We start from the raw sequence: 22,471 nt of genomic DNA, 5'->3' as shown, positions 1-22,471 counted from the left end.
GTAGAAGGGAACATTTGGGTAGTTAATTGTTAAATATATATGTTTAAAAGTCAGTAAGAGTTTTTCGAAGAAATTAATACTTTTATTCTGCGAGAATGCGTTCATTTTACCAAAAGTTGCAGTAAAGGCATTCATAATGTTAAACAAAAGATTTCTATTTTACATAAATTATGTTCTTTTGTACTTTCCATTCATCAAAGAATCCTTGGGAAAAAAGTATTGTTCACTGTGTCTATGAAAATAATAAGCAGCACAATATTTTTTTTACTTTGAAAATAAAAAAGTGTCTGGAGGACATTTCCTTAAATATATACGCACCGTAAAAAAATGATATGATCAATAAGTTATGACAACATATGTTTTTACATTGCTTTAACTCATCAAAATAAGTTACCGGTAAGCAATTTTCAACTTTTGATATATATTTTTAAAAAGTTATACAAGAATCGACACATTTTTGAAGTCAGTTTAATGTAATTTAAGTTGAAATGACTTAAACATACAAGTTGATTGTACTTAAAAAAAATCAAGGCAGCAACTTTTTCTTACACTGTTTTGAAGATGGGATCTAAGTGTGTGTGTGTGTGTGTGTGTGTGTGTGTGTGTTAATGAGAAGAGAATGTGTGTGTAATCAGTAGCCGTTTCCTGTCTCACCGTCTACAGGGCCTCTCTCTCTCTCTCTCTCTCTCTCTCTCTCTCTCTCTCTCTCTCTCTCCGGCCTTTGTGTCAAACTTTAGGGAAACTACCGTCTTTGGTATGGTCAGTGTGTTTGTACATGTAAAGCCTGTGCCTATTTCTGTGCTGATCGATATTTAATGGCGATACAGATGTTGTTCATCCACAAGAGAGAGGGAGAGAAATGTATCAATGTTAGTTTATGTAAGGAGAGCGTGTTTATGTTAAGTCCGCTGACGCGTCTTGCATTAGGACATCATCGCAGTGAAGACTAGAGAGAGAGGGATGAAAGAAAAGAGCAGAGGAAAGAGCTTTGGCATTGTGAGTAATGCAGAGAACGCGGTGAAAGATGAATGAAGAGTTATGCCAAGAGAAAAGATGGAAGAGTGAAATATTGGAGGGATGGAGAGACGAAAGAGGGAAATAAAGAGGGAGAGAGAGATGATCTAGTCAAATCCCAGTAGTGTTCCATCACCCCAAACTCACAATAAGCATCGATCCACCTGTACCTGAGTGTGTGTGCGTGTCCGCTCACCGTTGTCTTATTCGCTCTCTCTCTCTCTCACACACACACTCATGATTGATCACTGAATCAGTCTCACCAACATTCAGCCATAAAAGCTATAACTGGCCCTCATAAAAGCAGATTTATCAGGCCAGGCCTGCCCGGTGCCCGCACGCCGCCCAAAAGCATGTGACACCTTCATGATTGGGCTGGAATTGAATAAACCTGCACTATTGACGCCGATGTCTGACAAGTCAATCAGCTCCTGGTACACACACACACACACGCTGACTTAAGCATGAGAATGGAGTCTTCTCAAAGACTTTTTTGTGTTTCTGCATACATTTAAGTTACAAACTAACTCATAAACGCGAGCACATTGTGTCGCAGCGCTTTAGCATCTTGGGTTAAATATAAACCGACTCTAACCTCACTCCCCTTTGAAGCTACTGAAAACCAGCGAAGCTCTAAATAGGAGTAACCAAATCTCACTGCGACAAGTTAATTAGGCAGAGTTGTCTTTTTATCCTCTTTGAAATGTAGCGTTCTGTTAGTTCTGCTTGCAATTAAACCTAAGGGTGTCCATTTCCTTTTAAACGCTCCTTAGATAAACTCTCAAACACAGCCTTCGGAGAAGTCCTCAGTTAAAGTCGCCCATGCGCAAAAGCCTATAGGAATCCAATCAGGGAAAAAGATCACAGGCCTGGAGAGGAAATTGGTCTTTTATTCTTTTCCTCAAGCCTACAGTGAGAGGAAATCAAAGAAACATAATGTTACAATAATAGGCTATGATTTACATGATCCACCCATAATCCCATTTGGCTTTTTGAAATATCGAAATTCCATTTCTTAGACGGCCAAATCATGCAAACAAATTGGCTTCTATTTGACGATCTTTTAGTGCTCGCGATTTGTCACCTTGTTTGACTTTTGCTCGCAATTAAAAAGGTGCGAACGCATTATGGTGGCAGCCAAAATGAAGAAGTACATCAGTAACACGTGTGCGCCAGGTCGCCTCCGAAAACACCTGCGTTTGCGGGAGGAGGAAAGAAATCAGCTTTTAAAGGCTTTTTCCAGCACTAATGACATCAGTTTAAAAGGTGGCATTGAAAAGATTGCGTAGCGCGCTAAGTGCCTCTTACATGCGTGATTATTAAAACGTGGACCTGACTGTTTTAATGACCACCGTTGCTCCACAGGAATTTCATTTCCCGCTCGGTTTAAGACACCGAGCGACGGCCTGTGGATGTAATGAGCCTTTTTTGTGGTATCTAATTTCTTATTACGAAGGTGTATGTGAGTGTGTGCGTGTCTGGTCCTCCTGCCGGTAAGCACACCAGATTGGCCTATCTCTCAAATATTAAGTATTAGGCTTTAAATTGGACACGCCGTACGGGAGAGCTCGCTGCTCCCTCTCAAGTGCATCACACATCAAAGGCTCTCAGACAGCTCAATAAACGTAATGAATGCTCTACACCCCCGCCTCGGACCAGAGGTGGTACGTTCTACTACGTTAGCATTAAAATAGTGATATCTACAGGCCTTTAACCCTGTAAAGCCTGGCATATGAAATAATAGTCTGAAAATTGTAACAATTTATTGAACCTTTAGGCAAAATATAAATTAAAATAAAACATTTGTTGTTGAGTATTATATTTCATATATTGGGATTGCATACTATTGCATAGTATGAGATAGGGGAGCTCACCTTAATTTTATTCAGAGGCCCCCAAAAATATGCAATTTGGTGCAGATGCCAAAAAGTAAGATGAAATTCTGATAGCTTGTAATGCAAATCAATGAGAGCCTTATAAACGTATAACAGACTACTTGCATTAATGCATTTAAATATCAGTTGTCACTCTATATCTCCCAAAAATATGTCTTAGTAAGATAATTCAATGCTTTGTTTAATGATAAAAGTTCATAAAACATAATGCAATGCAATACAATGACTGAGTACAAATAAGAACGTCCTGATTTTGCAGAGTTAGACGCGTTCCTGGGTCAACATATTTTGTTGATTCCTGAACAATATTCCTGTCTGTAAATTTATTCCCAACCATATCCCTACCCCTAAACCTAACCCTGCCCATAAATTATCCCTAAAATCAGAGGGAAATGACAGGTGAATAACACTGATGTAAAAGCACCTAACCCTGGTTGTGAACCTAAACTTGACATAAACTGTAAACTTGTCAGGTTCTGCGTACAAATAAACGTTCCTCAAAAGACTGTTGTATCATATTTCATACTCAAATTTTAACATGATTTTTCAAAAAAATTATTTATGAGTAAACCAAGTAAATGTTCATTTTGAAATATTACTAACAATATAAAAGTTATTCTTACACTTACTTTACAAAAATCATTAAAGATTTCAAAGCAAAAAGACATCTATCACACACGAAGGTTTTTAGAAGGCCTTTTACTTGCTAAAAAGTATGAATTTACCAATCAGAGGGCAGGTATTATGTATTGCACAAATATTTTATTGTGTTGATAGTTTAGTCTTTAGAAATGTTCAATATCAAATATGATACAGTAGGGTTAAGAAGCAAATTGCTCTCCCTACAGAGTCCTTCCAAAGCCCTGAGATGTCTATATGTGTGTGGTGATACTGTGGTAAATGAAGTTTATGAAATGAAATTTCCAGAGTGTCCCATTGTGTTTAAGATTCGCTCGTCCTTCTCCCGCCTCACCTAATTTATGTTTTAAAAACGTTACCTCTGACACCGCTGTGGACTTTATTGCACCCCACGGCTGGCATACAGTGTGGGCCATGTATGCGTGTGTGTGTGGAAACGAAAGGGAAGTATCTGTGATTACCGCAGCCCCGTATCATAAACCCCTCCTCTCCCCCCATCCCCCCCGAGGTGGCACATTCCAACGGTCGGCCGTGTGCCACGCGGTGCCTGAGGCCACACTTCAGGAGAGAGACTTCTCAACCCCGAAAATCAGCGGTGTGAATACAAGTCCGGCACTTCCCACCTATGTTTTCTGAGAAAGAAAAAAAAGGGATCCCCCCGTGGCCCTTATAAGTCTCACGGTTTGAATGGCGCATTGTACTGCAGACTACTGGTTCTGTTTTAGGCCCGCCTGTGTTATTGCGCCCGAGTCACGTCTTGTCATTCCCGCTGTCAAAGCAATTAACTTCATGTTAGCCAGAGAACACAATCTATCTGTTTCACGCCCGACGGTCTGGCGCAAAGGATCCCGCCACTTACACGAACTCGTTTCATATCCAAAACATAAATTATGCTTGTACTAACCGATCCTCCTGAGAAGACCGCAGCGACTTTTTAGGTTCCTAATGACGAATTGAAAATGTATGATGTTGCTATAAAGTGGTGCGTACTGCATTTAAACAATCAGTTTTGTCATCTGTGGTAGCTGTTTGTTCCACACATATATAAAGACTCAATTATTCAGTGTGTAGGTGGAAGTTTTGGGAGCTCAGCCAGTTTTGTTTTCTCTTGGCTGTGTGTGTGTGTGGAGATGAAACATAGGCCCCTCGTCACACAGCCGGGCCCCAGGGCCCACGGGGGCCACGACGGGTGAGACTGCACAGACGGGGCCAAGATGATGGGGTACTAATTCAACACAACTCATAGGGCTCGCTCCTGAAATAGACGGCAGAAACACACTCTCTCTCTCTTTCTCTGTGACCCTGGCGAATGAAAATAATCTGAAATAATTAGAAGCGAGCCAGGGACCGGGTGAGAGGGTAAACACGGCGCAGGCGCGGAGGACTAAGCTAGGGCACCTCGGAGGAGGAGGGGGGCGCTCTGACCCCGTCCACATAAAGCTGTGATTTATGGCACGCAGGGCGCAGCAGCGGGGATGCGGTACCTCTCTCAGAGAACCAAATTACCGAGGTGGAGATTAACACACGCTCTACGGGCCTACTTCCAGATCCGAGGAAATTTTTTATTTACATTTTTCCACTTTCATTTCCTCCCTTCTCTTAATGGTAATTGGTTGGTGTTAGTAAAGAGAGCTCTCAAAGCCCCTCAAGAGTGTTTTATTTTGGGATACAGATGGAGAAGAGTGGCAGTTTTGTGTGCCACGCATGCAATTTTTTTTTTTTATGTCAAAACTTGCAGAATTGTGCTGACAGATGTGCCACGCATAATACATCATCTTGTGAATTTTAGACTTGATCTTATTTGTTAAATTTTTTTGCAAAAAAAAAAACACAAAAAAAATTATATTTGTATCCATGTTGGTTTCATACATTTTAGAAAAACATTTATACCACTTTCATCAAAGATCTTGCTTTATTGATTGATGATTTTGAAATGTCAAATAGCTATTAGAAGTACTACTTTACTTGCAACCTGAATGCATGCGAGTTTTAGGCGTTACATCTGAAAATATGTTTTTCTTGGCAATTTTTGAGTCATAAAGTTGTTTTCTAACTCTATTTGACATGAACAAAACATGCCTTTTATGAAAGGTCAAAATGTGACATTACACTCTAAAATATGATATGATATGAAGTTATGACAACATATGTTTTTATATTGCCTTAACTCACCAAACAAGTTAAGCAATTTTCATCTTTTTTTATGTTATACAAGATTAAACAAATTTTTAAGGTCCGTTTAATGTCATTGTACTATGTTGATTGATTAGAGTGTACTAAAAACTTAATGACTTTGGCATGCAGTCAAAGAGCTCCTCTCTATGTTATGTTTTTCTTGTCACATGACATACAACATGGCTTCCTGCTGAATGCTTAACACTTTGATTTGGCATAAACAAAAAAAAACAAAAAATGGTTTTACAATGTCCAAACAGTTACATCACCTACACATTTTTTACTTTAAACCTCACAAAAAAATATCAAGATGACTTTTAATTCAGACACGTTAAATATGTTCATCATAGTGCAAGTCATTGTCCATATGAATTGCATTTTTTATAGACCCATTGTGCAAAATGTTATTAATGTTGTTGGTGATGACGTTGTTCTTGTTATATTTAGTATTAGTAGCTATTTAAAATTTATGAAGCTCTATCTAGCCACCTTTAAGAACATTATATAGCTTTTTTCATTAGATTTTCAAGCTATTAGAGGCAAACAAAAGATGACTAAGTGGTAAGGAGTCTCAGCCCCGGGCTCTAAATTGGTCGGTTGGAGCAGTTTTAAATGAGTTTTGCTTGAGCCCATTGATTGAGTGGCCCCGCACTTTAAATTAATAGCTGGTTGTGGAGTCCAGCGTCTGCAGGGAGGAGTGCAAGCTTAATGCAGCTTTTCGCTCCTGTCAATGGGAGGTCTATCTCGATGAATGGTTGAACTATTTCATGTGGATTTGGCTGCGATATTCCCCCCCTCTTTCCCGTTAGGATGTGCAGGAATGCACCTCGTACACAGTGTTTCCATTAGAGCGCGGCTCCGGGGCCGAGGGAGACCGCGGGGAGCAGCTCCTTCTCGGCGTCAGTTTCTCGCCCATCTGGGATTCCCCTCCGCACAAGCTTCAGCTAACGGCTTAATGCGCGCAGTCTAGAGCCTGTCCACCGCAAATAAACAAACCCGAGCTGCAGCGCTGCCTGCCTGCAGACTGACAAAGCGTTGGGTCTGGAAAGAAGGGGAACGGTAACGCATTGGCTGCATCCAAACTTTAGCAGATTTCGTTTAGCGAAACAAAAATACAAGATGCAGCTTTAAAGTGTTTCAGAACAAACAAACAAATAAAAACAAGTGTTGCTTAGTCATTGAAAGATTTTGACGCAGCTTGAAAGCAGTTTCTCCACACACAAAAATCGATTTGTTGTTCTGTTCAAAGTGTTTATGAATGCATATAAAACGCCAAACATTTAAAATCTTATGAAACATGTTTTGTATTAGGCTATTTATTGGAATCGTCACAATGTGGGTCAATGAAGTGACGCTTTTTATCCTGATCGATTAGGTCGATCAAAAACGCGTAAAAAATTATGTAATTCATAGACAATGTGTGTATAAAGTCAAAAATGTTAGGTGGTGTAACTGTCCAGAAAGGGGGGGAAAGTTTAGGCAATAAGCTTGGAACAATCAGTTGTTGTTGTTGTTTTGTTTAAAAATAATCGGTATAGCATTTTTGTTTTTTAAATGTTATTAATAACTTCTAAAAATGTACATCAAATGAAACAAAGTGTTCGTGGCGTATCCAACATGCAGGAAGCCATTTTGTTGTCTTGTGTGAAGAAATCCATAAAACTGAGAGGACCACTTTACACTTTACGTCGTCCATTCAATTCATTTTTAATATCACCTTTTAAAAAATAATAATATGAAAATGCACGTATTGTTTGATCACATGATTCATGTTTAAAACATGATTCATGACGATTTTTTAGAACATTTACTTGTTACATCACCAGTCAAAGATTCAGTCAAAGATTACATTTTTACACTGTAAATTTTTTTAATGATCAATAAGTTATAACAACATATGTTTTTACATTGCTTTAACTCATCAAAATAAGTTAAGCAATTTTCAACTTTTTTTAAAAAGTCAGTTTAATTGAATTTAAGTTGAAATGACTTAAACATCCAAGTTGATTGTACTTAAAAAATTTAAGGCAGCAACTTTTTTTTTTACAACTTTGGCACGTTTTAAACTTGTTTTTTATTATTATTATTTTTATTTCTCCCTAATATCATCCTATCTTTAGCTATTTGTCATTGCCCCATATGCAGTCAGCTGTAACATGCTAGTTTAAACAAACACCCAAACAAAAAAAATCTACTATCTAAATGACAGTGCTTTTATTTAATAAATTCATATAGGGTCGGATTAAATTCTGTTTTATTGAATTCAATCATGGTTAAGCGTCGAGTTGCATTGTAGGTCGTTCCTGCGATTTTCTATTTGGAGGCAATACAACTGAATCTTTCATGTTCCATCTAGCAATTTGACGCCTTAATGTGTACGGCGTAGTGTGCAGCAATTTCCCAGCCGTGAAAAGAAATGACTCCCGGTCTCGGTTCTCCACAGCTCCGCGCTTGACTGATGCGCTTCCCTCCAGAGAGAGCGAGAGGCGGGCAGTTCTCTAAATAATACAGTCTCTCGACTTCACGAATATATCGAATTAAACATTTGTGCCCATTCAAATACTGCCTGCAGGTTTCTCCCTACACATATGACATTAAACAACGTGTCACCAATGCAAAAAAAATGCAACTTCATTCCTGAGGAAAGCGGAAAGTTTCCCTCCCCTGTTTAAACTCGGCTCACTACGCCATCTACTGGGACGGACGAGAAGTGACTCTTCAGGAGTTACCCCTGCCCCGTGGGCTCTCTTACCCCGTGTTACCCCTGGCTTGGTACAGATACCACCGGCCCTTTTTGTTTATCTGCTATCGCTTCCTCCTTTTCAGAACAATTGAGCTGAGGAGCCTCTATCACCAGCCTCCATCAGACCCCGGCGAGGCCAGGCAATCACTTTCCCAGATTACTTGTATTTAATACACAATGCATCATAAACCAAATCCCTCATCCTGACAGGGAGAAAATAGAACAGCTCATAGCTTGAGCTTTCCCAATTTATGGCTAAATTAAAAAGGCTTCCAACAATGGACAAGTCGAGGAATGGCAGGAAATCGATGCGCGGCGGACCGGGGTCTCTTTGCGGTTCTCAAGGAGCGCGGGTCTATGGGAATCTTTGGCGAGGGCCGCCGTATTTACACATGATTTTTCCTGTCCTTCCTCCGCGTCTGCCCTGCGATTTCATTTAACAATGGACATTATCTGGACCTTGAGTTCAATGTCAAAGATAGGCCAGGGAAGCATATTCATCTTCATCAGAGTCATTAGAGTCCCGTCAATGGACTGTGCTTCTTGCATGCCCTGGACTCCAAGAAAATGTCTCTTTTCTCACTCTAGAAAATAAAGGTCTGATAAGAAGTTGTTTTAAAGTTCTTCAGAAACTCTGATAAAGGGGGGTGGTTTATAAAATAGTGTTAATTGCTAAACCACTTGATATGAACCTTTATTTTTAAGTAGGCTAATTCGCTATCTATTGAAATATGTATAATGCAAAACAAAAAGTGCATCTATAATGACCATATAAATGTCTTTATTTAACGCATTTAATATTGTTGAAATGGTAGGAAATTATTTTCCTGCTCATAAAACAAATACTTTTTTTAAATCGTGAAATAATGAGTATGGTTTTGTATGAGAAGAAATGGGAGAGGATTTTCGTGGGCTCGTGACTGGGAGCAGGTGGAATGTGCATGAGGGAAAAAGAAGAAAAAAAAGTAGCCTACTATTTGAAGAGTTAAAGTATAGCATTTTTGTGTTTACTGAAGCTAAACATAAATGTTATTTCTTAAATTAGTCGTAATGTTAGTTATACGTCATTTAGCTTTAAGAAAACACTGGAACAGAGTTACACCTCACTGCACTTGCACTTGCACGAGCCTCCCTCGTTGTCGTGTCCTTCCCCCGCGAGCAAAGCAAGCTGGGAGAGAAAAACGCCGCTGATTTCATGATTGCTGGATGGCTTTATCAAAGCGGGGAAATTCGGGTCTATCCACGAGCAGCCCCGTCCCGACCTCGCGCTGACCTCGCATCTCCGCGAGCGCGGGGGAGCCTCGCGCAACTTCCGACCGGTGGACACGCGAGACAGGTCCCCCCTCCTCCTCCTCATCATCCTCCTCCTCATCATCCTCCTCCTCCTCCTCAGCGCATCTCCCTCGCATGGGACAAGAGAGGATCCACTTGAACGGGACAGACAGAGACACTCCTACACGTTCGGATCACTGAAGGTGGACGATTCCTCCTGCTTGTTTCTTGTTCGCACTCTTGCGCTCGCGATCCGATGCCAGGAAGAGGGACAGTGAATAAAACCGCCAGTCAGACAGATCAACACCTGGGGACTTTCAGCCGTGGGAAGAACGGACTGAAGTTGGACAAAGTTCTTGTCCGCGGGGAAATTTAGCGTGTCGTCCACTTGATAAGAGCAAAACGAGAGGAAAGAGGCGGTGATTGTTTTTTCTCTTCAGCGAGAGACACGGGATACATGCCGCAAAACACAACGGGCGCGTACAAGCTTCATTCGGGGCTGTTGTGAGTTTTTTGGTGGTGTTTCTTTGACTCATTCTTCCCAGTGAGATTTCCGTGGGGTTCTTAAGGTAGGCGGTTTATGTCCTTATATCAACGTTTCTCTCTGACAAGCCGCGAATTAATGGTCAAATAAAAGTCCATTCATCCTTCACCTTTGAACTTGTTTAATTGTATCGAAACGAAGGGCTTCGGTTCTTTTCTCTGAAGCGTAACGCTTAAACGCCTTGCTTGTGTGTGTCGCTAAGATCTTTAGCTTTTTTTCTTGGTCTTCACGTTCTGTATTTTTATAGGATTTTGGGGGTATTTTTCTGAGTAACATTTTATTGACTTTTTGAGCATTTGAGTAAACTTATTTTCGTAGCGATATTTCACGTTTTATTTTTGTTTGAAACAATTGTGTGCATTCGTCAAACGAATTTTGTTCAATGAAAGCAGCAGATGGGTTCTAGTCATAACAAGACAATAGAGTATAAAAAAATGAAAGTAATTATAGCTGACAAATGTTTATAGTTTTACGAGTTTAGTGTGAAATAAAAACTTTTCTTTTTCTAAAAAAAAAAGAACATTATTTTAACAGTACATTTCTAGATTAGATAAATGCACTTTTGCTACATAGCCTAGCCTGCATGTTTTCTGACGTTTTGGTTTGATCTATTTATTTTAACCCGAATTGTTTGTCCCTATAGTTCTTTTTTTAAGTGTGTGAAGTGTATGAGAGGATCAGTGTTGATCCACTTGATTTATTTGACCTTAAATTTATAAACTCAGGGACAACATTTTAAAGAAATGTTTCGTTTGCAATTAAAAAAGTATCTGTCGCGTTTTTTCTCCGTTAACAATGTGTTCATATTTGTTTCACATCAGGGAATGTGCGAGAGAGAACGTGAACTGTTTGCCAGCTCTGGAAAGATAAACCCGTTATTCTGTTTCGAGATTTTTGGCAGAAAGTGTAGTGCTGACTTGAAAGTCTGTCTTTATGAAATATTTTTGCCTTTGCAAAATCATTTTGTTTGCATGCAAGTCTGTTTAGAACATTTTAAGCTTTTCCATTTTCCATTTAAATGCATCTAAATTTGTTTTTAAATAGTAAAACCTTTCAAATGTTTGACATGGATATGTGCTGGAAATGATATAGACTAACTACATTGAAAAATTATAGATTTTATGCATTTAAAATAAATTTTGTCCATTTCACAAAACAACACTGGATTATATAGTACACAAAAAATGACTGTGGTGTTGATGTGTAAAACTTACGTGAACAGACGTCAGTGTGCAGATCCACTAGATGATGTTTAAGATGAAGTTGAGAATTTTGTTTTGTTTGTGACATTCGCTTGATGACTAGACAGTAAAGCTGAAGAGTCTGTGAGAAGGAGAGAAGTGAAGTGTGCAAAGATGTTGTCAGAGCCTGTATGAGTGTTTTAGAGAAAGTGTGTGTGTGTGTTTCGATAAGTTTGACTTATCTGTGTTGCCTCAGTGGGTGGCATGAGATTTTAGTCACTGCACAGTAATCTTTAAAAGTTCAAGATCAAAGGCTGATCTCTCGGTCTCTTTCTCTTTCTCTGTCAGGGCGAGCAGACGGGTTTGGATGGGAGCGTATGTGATAGCAGGAGCTGGCTAAGGCACGTCCAGATCTCTCCATCCACCCACCAACACAACCTCACAGCCTGCCAGATACATGAGCAGGTACGTGGAGAACACACACACACACACACACACACTGAGCACCTGCATGGCCAACATAATGAAGTGTTTAAAGGTGTTTCTGCTATCTTTAATAGCGGATTCCTTTTGCATTCTCGTTCTACGTGTGTGTCACTGTGTTTTTGTGTTTTGGTCTTTTATATCTTGCCTGCAGCGTGAAGGACCACAGGCCGGGATCACACACACACCCACACACACTCTCTCGGTCAAGCATGATGATAATCACACATTTTGTATCTTTGCACTCGGATATGAGGGACGACAAATTCCTGAATCCTTGTGGAGTGAAAGACAGAGACTCTCAAAAAGAGAGAGAAATGAGTCACATTCAGTATTTTACACACTACAAAATTTTACTGTTTACCTTTTATTTTCTTCTTTAATGGTTGAACAAATTCGGTGAGGTTAGTTTGTCCGGTTTTGCATGTTTAAATTGATAACTTTTCAAAATTAAAAGCTTTTATGTCCATATTTTGAGGAGAAATTGAGTGATCAAGTTGGATTAAGATACACTGGATTATCAACATTATCAACATTATCAACACTGGATTAAAGTTATAGTCAGTTACACTGAACCGAGTTTGACTGGATTCAATTAAATTGTAAACTGAGTTGAGTTGGTCTGAATTGAATTGAGATTAAATTGCGTTGAGTTGTGCTGGATTCAATTGAGCAAAAATAGGGTTAGGCCAAGTTGAGCTGGATTCAATTAAAATGAGCTGAGTTGAGCTGGATTAAACCTGTTTTCATTGAGTTGACTTGGACTGGAAAAAAATTAAGATGAGGCAAACTGAGTTGCTAGATTAAATTAAGATTAGTTAAAGCAAACTGAACATGACTGGAATGAATTGTGACGAGTAAAGAGATGGGCTGGATTAAATTTAGAGTGAGTTGATCTGGACTAGAGACATTGAAGTAATGTTTAGCTGGATTGGGTTGAATTGAAGTTATGTTATGCTTTCTTGAACCACTACACAGCAAGGATGAATAATCCTGCAATCAGTTCATACTATCAGGATTATCTTGGTGAGATCACACTCTTCTGGGCATCCAAATCACACTGTGAGATATTCAGTGGACACAGTGATTATAAAATTAACTTACCATTTGCCTATCTGCAGATAACAAAGGGCTCTTGAAGCACCAGTCGGCCTTTTCAAGTGAAATGACGTATGATGAGGATGCATTCAGATGTTAAACAGGCCAATTGTACTTTTCCATATTCAGCTTTACAAAATGAGCTCCACTAGAAGAATCTAATCAAAACGTTTCTCAATCTCAAGTGTGTTTTTGATGTTTGACCAGCGCATGAGTGAGAGAGCAAGACAATATGATGGCTGGGAGGTCTAGATATTCTAAATATTTTACTTTTCTAAAGGGTTACATAAAGAGAAACTAGAAGAGAGAGAGAAACGGAGGAAGAGAACCTGTTCAGACACAGCATTATGATATGGGCCATAATTGTTAAACTATGACACCTTGTCATAACAAAGAGCTCAGCTTAGACTTTATGGCTTCCGGCAACCCACATGTTTTTATAATCACGCTGTACCTCCTTATAGCGACAAAACCTGGAGAGAGAGATACAAAAGACTGTTATCTGTTATCAGTTTTCAGAAAGAATAGTCAATTCTGTTTACGTGGAGGTGAAAGAATGTGCTCTTCTTTTTCAAAATCACACTCTTAATCTATTCCTTAATATGTCACCTAGAACAATAAACAGGACAAACTACCAGACGGGTTTTGATTTTGCTATTTAACAATGAAATTTTATTTAAAATTGAGGAAAAAGCGATTGAGCGTGAAACAAATAATTAAAATTTAGCTTTTTATGCTTAATTATTCTTAGTTGAAGTATTACCTAGAACAATAAACAGGAACAAAATCCATGGCTGGACAGATATTGATCGACTTGATTATCACTCGTCACCTTTTCACTGGACAAGGGGAAAGGGGGATTTTAGTGTGAGGCGTTGGTCGGTGTGAGAGTGTTTTTCATTCCTACAGTGCTGAACGAAGGATCTAATGGACCTGTTTATCAGGACATCAGTCGACTAACATCCGTTTCTCATAGACACTTTAACAATAGAGGCAAGCTATGTGAGTGTATGTGTGTGTGTGGTGCTTGTATATGAAGTGACCTCTCTTACTTGGAACACAAGAGAGAGGAAAGTCTTGCGCTGTTTGCTTCAGTAATCGCTGAAGTCAAGGTAACGATTATCTAGTGCACTTCTGAGTGCCCTCAAAGTGCAAGTGTCTGTGTCTCTTAAAGTCTTGCAGTGATAAACCCTTGCGGATTTGTCTTCTTTGACTTGACTTTGATTTCTTTGTATGGGTCAAAGATTGACAAGGATCATATTAAATCTCCATGCAGATTGAGGTCTTGGTATGGGATAGGCCTGGTCTGTTGACTCTGTGTTTGTGTGTGTTTGTTTAAGGTAGACTCAATTGACTTAATCTGTTATTGTAAGCCACTGAAAGCTTACAAGTTTACAACCTTCACTTATCAGTTAGTTAACCCAAGTGACATTCTAACCCAGACACGTTTGCCTGGTTATCGAATAGGCTTTATGTTGAACATCACATGTACAAACAGGAAGACTGGTCACATCGCATCTGCTTGTTTGAAAAAAAAGCAGTTTGAACTGATGGAGAGAGAGGAAGAAAAATAAGATATGACTCTGCATATGTGATGGGCATCAGTTATGCTCGTCTTTGCTCGCTCCTTTGAAGGCATCTTGACTAAAACAGCTCTATATTTTAAAGAAACACATACAAAAGACCTGAACCGGAAGTGATGCGACCTGTTATACAGAATACAGAAGTTTGTTGCTCATAACCCCATGAGAACGTTCCATAATTATAATGACTATAGACTAACCTAAATCTAATTCCCTAAATAAATAAATAAATGTGTTTCGATACCATTTGATTTATTTATGAGTAATTTTTATCTGAGAACTTCCAGGAAGGGAGTATTTATTTATTTACTTTTAGTATATTTACTAAGAATGGTTCATATTTCTATATTTAAAAAAATAAATATATTTTCTTGATTTCTTTTTACATTTGGCAAAATCCAGGGAGTATTTCTTTATTTTGTTTACACATTTTGTTATATTCATTTTATGTATTAATTTTTTTTCTTTTATTTATTTATTTATTTGTAAGGAATTAGTGGAAGAATGGTGGAGGTTTTGGTAACTACAAAAGAAAACGTTTAGCATGTTCTGAAAGTATTGTTTAATTTATTGTATTATTATTATTTTTTTACCTTTGGGAACTTTATTTATTTACTTGCTTGTAGTACATTCATTATAGACATCTAACAATTTTTTTTATATTCCTTTATATGTATCTGTTCATATTTTCTTAATCTCCCTTTGGGAACATCCAGAGTGGATTTGTCACATCTAGCTTCTTCTGGAGTCAGTCTTGTTTGGCTATAGTGACACTGTATCACTCATCCTGATATATTACCTTCTGTTTGGTTACCGCTCAAAAATCCTCTTGATAAGACATTCATTCTCAGAACATAGTATGTGAGCGTGTGTTTGTGCACAAAGCCAAACACACACACACACACTCTTCTGTGGCATCTGAAAAGACCTGCAGGTTGGCACTCACCCTTGGCACTGAGGATCCAGGCCAGGGCCCAGGAGGGGTTGCCAGGAGTGACTCCCCTGATCTCTGAGCTTGGCTGGTTCGCTACGTCCCCGGCCAACAAGTTGTATTGAGTGTGTGTGCCTGTATCATTCACCCCACAGCCCCTCACACCACATTTGAACAGCTCTGCCATTGTCTCGTACTCACAATATTATTGTGGCCCTTTGCTCCCTGCCTTTGTGCGCGAGTGTGTGCGATAAAAACACACATACACGCAAAGAAACAGGGTCGGTTGTGACATTACAAGTACAAGATATCAGAGATCTGCAGGAAGGCACCAGAAGGGGTAGACGGGCTGTGAAAGTGTGTGTGAGAGACTCTGTTCTCATGTCGTCTTGAGGGTTCTGCTAGTTCCCTGTATTCTCCTGTTAAACAATAGAGCGCGACTCGGTCCCTCCGTGTCCCCCATGGCCTGCTGGGTCTTGTGTACACACACACACACATAATGACCGTGGCTTTTCCGAGAGGTTTCCAACTCACTATTGCCTTTATCATATTATCAGAAAGTTTGTGTGTGTGTCTGTCTGATTGTGTGACATCTCTAATAAGAATGCTCAAATGTCACCACCGGACTGCACAGGAAGTGAGCCGTCTAATGCCTTCAAGGCTTGCCAAAAATAACACCATCCAAATAACACAACTGTTTCTCCCACTACCTATTGTGTTCACACAGGAAGTGTGTGTGTGTCAAACAGATAGGTCCCTTAACACCATCTCTTTCAAACACACACACAAACTCAAGCTCAGGTTCCCATCATTGTTTGTCCATCAAAATGTGTTGTCGTTTCAAATCATCATTTATTTCACATGCTCGTAAAATATGCTGCTTAATATTTTTATGGATCTTTTTTTTTTTTTTTTTGATGAATAGAAAGTTCAATAGAACAGCATTTATTTGAAATGGAAATCTTTACTGTGACTTTTGATCAGTGTAATGCATCCTTGCTGAATAATAGTATTGCTTTCTTTCAAAAAAGTAATGTATCAGTGTTTTGTCCCATGTGTAACATCGGCCTCTCTCTCCAGATCTTTTACCGTGTGGTCCGAGAGGTCCAGCCGGGTGAGGAACTCTTACTGTTCATGAAGGCTGAGGAGTTTTCATGTGAGACCATGGCTCCAGACATACACGGTGAGTTTGCACTCATACACACATAAACACACACACACACTCATACACTCGCTTGCTAACTCACTTTTTGTGTTGTCCTGCAGAGGAGCGTCAATACCGCTGTGAGGACTGTGACCTAAACTTCGAGTCTGGTTCAGAGCTGTTGGACCATCAGAAGCATGCATGCGGTCCCCCGCCTTCCTCCGGCTTCAAGCTGTCTAAACAGGGTCTGCCCAGCGCCGGAGACGATGCTGATCTCGACCCGCTGCACCTACACTCTCTCCCTCTAAACTTACCCCACTCGCCACAGGAGTGTAAGGAGTGCGAGCAGGTCTTTCCTGATGCACAGAGGTATTTTTATACTGCTATTTTTATAGTACTACTTTTTAACTTTTGAGAACATCCCGGGGATGTCCCTCCCAATTTGAACCCAAACATGATGAAATCTAATAAATCTGTCTTTCTCTTTTTCTCTCAGTCTGGACACTCACTCCCTGTCTCACTCCGACGAGAGAGAGTATAAGTGTGATCAGTGCCCGAAGGCCTTCAACTGGAAATCAAACCTGATTCGCCACCAGATGTCACATGACAACGGCAAGCACTACGAATGTGAAAACTGCTCAAAGGTAGAGTCCAGACATTAGCAAAGACACATTGTGCAAAAACAGGTGTCTCTTACTGTAGCTCACTTTTCCCAAATCAATCATTGCATCATGCTAAATGCAAATAATAAAAAGCAACTAACCAATAATAGCAAAATAAATAGGCTTATCAATGTATAAAATGGAGGTGAAATTTTTTTGTTGTGATACGTCAAAGGTTGTGCGTCCTGTCAAACTCTACTGTATTTTAGAGCGTGAACATATAGATGTTTACAAAGATGTTTTTGTTTACTTTTGTACAGTATCTACATCCTGAAGCAAACCCAGTTGAGATCCAGAGTCCAATATCTGTGGGCTGTGTATGTAAACTTCCTCCCTGTATTTCTCTCTCTTTACCCAGCAGGTGTTCACAGACCCCAGTAACTTGCAGAGGCACATCCGCTCTCAGCACGTGGGGGCTCGAGCTCACGCCTGCCCTGACTGCGGCAAGACCTTCGCCACCTCCTCAGGCCTTAAACAACACAAACACATCCACTCTTCCGTCAAGCCCTTCATATGTAAGTCACTCAGACCCTTCATATGTAAGTCTGCATGCTTTCTACTCTGAACACCACACTGCAGAGCTGGAGAGCTCCAGCATCCTTTTAAAATGCCTGCCAAAGTCTGAATGTTTGATTCCGGATTCTAGATAGATCCACTCCACTTTTTTATAGTCGTATAGTTAAAGACAACTATACCTTCAATGCACTTTAAATAAAAGCATCTATCAAACGTTTTTTTGAATCTTGTTTTTTTTAAAAGACTGGTGGAGCTCTCCGGCTGGCCTGAGTTTTCCAGCACTTATGTTGATGTCAGATCATCCTGATCTTGCACTTTTTAAAGTCAACATGAAACAGCATTTACTCCCATTTTACTTCCAAAATGACACATTTCACAGAAAAACTAAAAAAATCTTCTTTTTTTTTAATTCAAAGTGGCAGTCAGAGAAGTGAAGCTGTTTCAGAGATTAAGTTTTTTTTTTCTTTATAAAACCATGCACTGATGAATCATGCACAGTGAGACCAGGAATGTGCATTATTAAATAAAATGGGGGTAATTTTGTTCTCATGTTGTCTTTAACACAGGGTACTGAGATTTAAATAACCAATAACCAACAAGTGTACTAATATTATACAGTATATTAATTATTATGAATATTATTATTATTATTATTATTATTAATAATGTTAAATTGTTAAATATTATTAGTTAATATTTATATCTAGTTAATATTTATTCTAATATTAATATTATTTTTAATTCAATACAAATGTGTGATTCTGTGTTAATTTGCTATAACCTAAAACTACTTTTTTTGCAGGCTAGGATGTTTGATGCACTGTATTTACTGACTGTGTGTGTTTGTACTGTACGTGTGTGGTCCTCTGTTCATGTGCACACTCCATTTGTGCTGTGGTGTGTGATAACTGATGGTTCACTTTCCAACACCTGACTCTTTTGATTCTCAGGTCAAATCTAGAGTAAATGCTAATGACTATATTTATACATACCAACAAAGTCATGTTCTTATAATTATATCAGCTTTGAATCTGCTGGTACACTCTATGCATGTTGTTTACCCTAGACTTTCTTACTATGCTTGTCAGTAAACCAGCTCTGCAATGCCAGTGCATGACCCTTGACCTCCAAACTCATACACGAATGACTTGAATTCTTAATCTCATCCTGCATAAATACCTCACTTTCCCTCATAGCGCTTTAACGTCTTAAACCGTACTGCTACCTCTGAACTTTGCCCACTTGATCTTCTTGCATTGACCCTCGGAGTGCTGATCCCACACAGATCGTGTAGACGTTGCCCCCCCCCCCCAACCCCCAACCACCACATATCAGACAGTAACTAGCTTGCTAACTCCATTCCTGGAAAATCACTACCACATGCAGCCCAGCTCATACAGAGACTAGCACACAGCCATTTACAGCAATCAGCATTTGAACAAGCACAGCTAACAACACTTAATGACCTCGCAACAACACACACACACCAAATACACCACACACATGCACTTTGATTCGTACATAGGCACAGATATGCTCTCTAGTCAGCTGCCTCCATAGCCTTATGTTATAATAATTAATAATATACCTTTATTTCATTCAAAACTGAAAAGTATTAATAAAATATCATTCAGTCAAATTGTACTCCGTTTCAGCATTCCAAATTAGTCACTTATAAGGTTTCATGTTTTGAAAACAGCTATAAACTCACTCATGTGCCTTGGTTTGCATGTGTTCATATACTTCATTCTGCATTTGTTACTGAGACAAACATTGACAAAAATATAGCTAATTATGTTGAACTACAAGAGAAAAATCTCTCTTTTACACAAACACTCATTCACATTTATTTTACTACTGGCCGTTCACCACTGCGGAATGTGTTTATAATATTTTGTTACGGTTTATTAAGACCTGACAAAACACTGCACTCTGAAGTGCTCTTCCCTCACACACGCCCCAGATTTCACACCTGTTCATCCGAGTGTGTCCAGTTGTTCACAATTATAAAGCGATGTGTGTGTGTGTGTGTGTGTGTGTATGTCTGCTGTGCTTCCTGAATGTACAATATCCAAGCTGTAAGTATGTGTGTGTGAACAAAAAAGGAAAATTCTGTCATTTTTTTACTCAATTCTTGTGTTGGTCCAAACTTGAAAGCATTTCTTTCTTTTTAACCATACAGTGAAAGTCAGTGGGGTCCAATGTTGTTTTGAACCCCACTAACTTTCACTGAATGGACAAAAAGAGTTCTTCAGAATATCTTCTTTTGTATTCTGCGGAAGAAAGTAAGTCATATAGGTTTGGAACAACATGAGGGTGAGTAATAATTTTCTTTCCTTTATCTTTAAGTCTTCCTTTTTCCTTGCACTAATATTTACTTCCCATCTCTTGATCAGTCTCTGTGAGTGGCCGACTCCATAAACACATCCCGCGGTAGAACCTCACACCTCATGCAATCTGACAGGGATTAGCAAAACCCCCCTGCTAGACTCCCTAGCTTCCATAAATTAAAAAAAAATGTCACGTTTGCAATAAGATATGTGATTATGATGAGAAATGCGGGTGGTTAAAAGGCTTCATTTCACACTAGAGGTGTTAGATTGGTAATGTATAGGGTGATTTTATTACTTTCAGAGTGTGCGTTAGGGATTTAACTGTATACACTGTCGTTAGGACGGAGTGTGTGTGCGATGACATGAACAAGAGTTTAGGATCCATCATGAGTTTTCAAGAATGTTGTGTGAAGATTGAATAATGTGTAACGATGTGAGATGTGTGTGTGTGTGTGTGTGTGTGTGTGTGTGTGTGTGTGTGTGTGTGTGTGTGTGTGTATGATAGACAGAGACGTCGCTTGGTCCATGGGAACGGACCTGCGGGAGAGGATTCATTCAAATCTGTTTCCTTCTCACGCTTAAAATAGAGCCATTGTGATGTCCTTTTCTGTGTGTGTGTGAGTGTGTGTGTGTGCACCTGCGTGTGACATTGCATTCTTTTATCTGCCATCCTTGCTTATCCTGCATTTTTGTTTGTTTTGTTAATGGATGTGTGCGACAAGCCAAAACTATCCTTTTATGCCGTATGTCCATGTCTCACTGTCTCTAGGTGAGGTCTGCCACAAATCTTACACGCAGTTCTCCAATCTGTGCCGCCACAAGCGCATGCACGCAGACTGTCGCACTCAGATCAAGTGCAAAGACTGTGGCCAGATGTTTAGCACCACGTCATCTCTAAACAAGCATCGGCGCTTCTGCGAGGGTAAAAACCATTTCGCTGCTGCTGCAGGAGGGTTATTTGCCCAAGGCATGGCCCTCCCTGGCACCCCTGGCCTGGACAAATCCGCACTTGCTGGAATGAGCCATGCGAGTCCTGGTTTAGCAGACTATTTCGGGACAAACCGGCACCATGGTGGGCTGACATTCCCAGCAGGCCCTCCAGCATTCCCATTCAGTTTTCCAGGACTTTTCCCATCGGGACTTTATCACCGGCCCCCTCTAATCCCATCCACATCACCCATTAATGGCCCTCCGAGCACTGAACTACGGAAGAGTCCACTGGTGTCCTCACCCATCCCTGGCTCGCATGACCTCTTGAAGAGTTTACGCAAGGATTCGTTCAACGGGGAGGGCGAGAGCATGGAGCGTCAGAGAGAAGGATCCGTCTCCAAGCCAAGGCACGGCGGGAAGATGAGCGACCAGTCGGAGAGTAGTGATCTGGACGACGTCAGCACTCCGAGTGGGAGTGAGCTGGAGAGCACTTCGGGTTCAGAGTTGGAAAGTGAAGCAGAAAGCGACCGGGAAAGAGTGCGAGTGCGGGAAAATGGGAAAGGGCCGAAAAGGAAATCCAGTGGGTTCAGCAATGCCCAAAGCCCAACTCTTGTTAGCTCCAGTAGTAGTAGTAACACCAATAATGGAAAGGACTTCCCTGTGCCAGGGCTCGTCCAACCATCTTTGGATGAGCAAACGGCTGTTTCCGGCGCCGTTAATGACTCGATCAAGGCAATTGCCTCCATTGCTGAGAAATACTTTGGTTCTACTGGACTTGCAGGCCTGCAAGACAAAAAAGTTGGGGCATTGCCATACCCTTCCATGTTCCCTCTATCGTTCTTTCCTGCCTTCTCTCCATCAGTCTATCCTTTCCCTGAAAGGGAGCAACTTAGACCTCCAGGCCACAAAGGGGAGCCAGAAAGCCCTCCAGTTGAGGGTAAAAAACTTAAGGGCAGAAATGCTGAATCACCTTTTGACCTCACCACCAAGCGGAAGGAAGAACGTCTTGCGGCCACCTGCGGCCCTTTGAAACCAGAAGCCTCACATGTACAGTCAGCCAACCAGGATCAGCCGCTGGACCTCAGTCTTGGGGGGCGAAGTCGAGGAAAGAGCGTAAGAGGGGAAGAGTTAAAAAAGAACCCTGTCTTTGGAGAAGAGAGGGTGGAACCAGAGCCACCCAAAGCAGACCCATCCCTCCAACACGCAAGACCTACGCCTTTCTTCATGGATCCTATTTACAGGTACTGTCAATCACATGTGCTTCCTACTGTGTTAGAGTAATGGATTAGATTTAGTTTGGTTAAACTCGCTATGAGAACTGATAGAAA

The 22,471-nt window shown here is 40.2% G+C and overlaps 1 protein-coding gene across 16 annotated transcripts in view; it reads left to right on the top strand.

The window, feature by feature from the left end:
- mecom (MDS1 and EVI1 complex locus) overlaps positions 1–22,471 on the top strand; it is a 167,101-nt gene that overhangs the window by 130,697 nt on the left and 13,933 nt on the right. For 5 of the 16 annotated variants that reach the window (XM_082179084.1, XM_082179097.1, XM_082179091.1 and 2 more), the window contains exons 3-8: positions 11,812–11,928; positions 16,639–16,741; positions 16,825–17,071; positions 17,199–17,346; positions 17,723–17,903; positions 20,983–22,384. In XM_082179084.1, coding sequence (XP_082035210.1) covers positions 11,812–11,928; positions 16,639–16,741; positions 16,825–17,071; positions 17,199–17,346; positions 17,723–17,903; positions 20,983–22,384 — 2,198 coding nt within the window. Of the gene's footprint in view, positions 1–9,300; positions 10,308–11,811; positions 11,929–16,638; positions 16,742–16,824; positions 17,072–17,198; positions 17,347–17,722; positions 17,904–20,982; positions 22,385–22,471 lie in introns of those variants that run through there. The other 11 variants (XM_082179087.1, XM_082179089.1, XM_082179098.1 and 8 more) reach the window with 4 other exon arrangements.

Source organism: Leuciscus leuciscus, assembly GCF_965113295.1.
Source record: "Leuciscus leuciscus genome assembly, chromosome: 9".
NCBI classification, from domain to species: Eukaryota; Metazoa; Chordata; class Actinopteri; order Cypriniformes; family Leuciscidae; genus Leuciscus; species Leuciscus leuciscus.
This window is presented reverse-complemented; position numbering and strand designations above follow the sequence as displayed.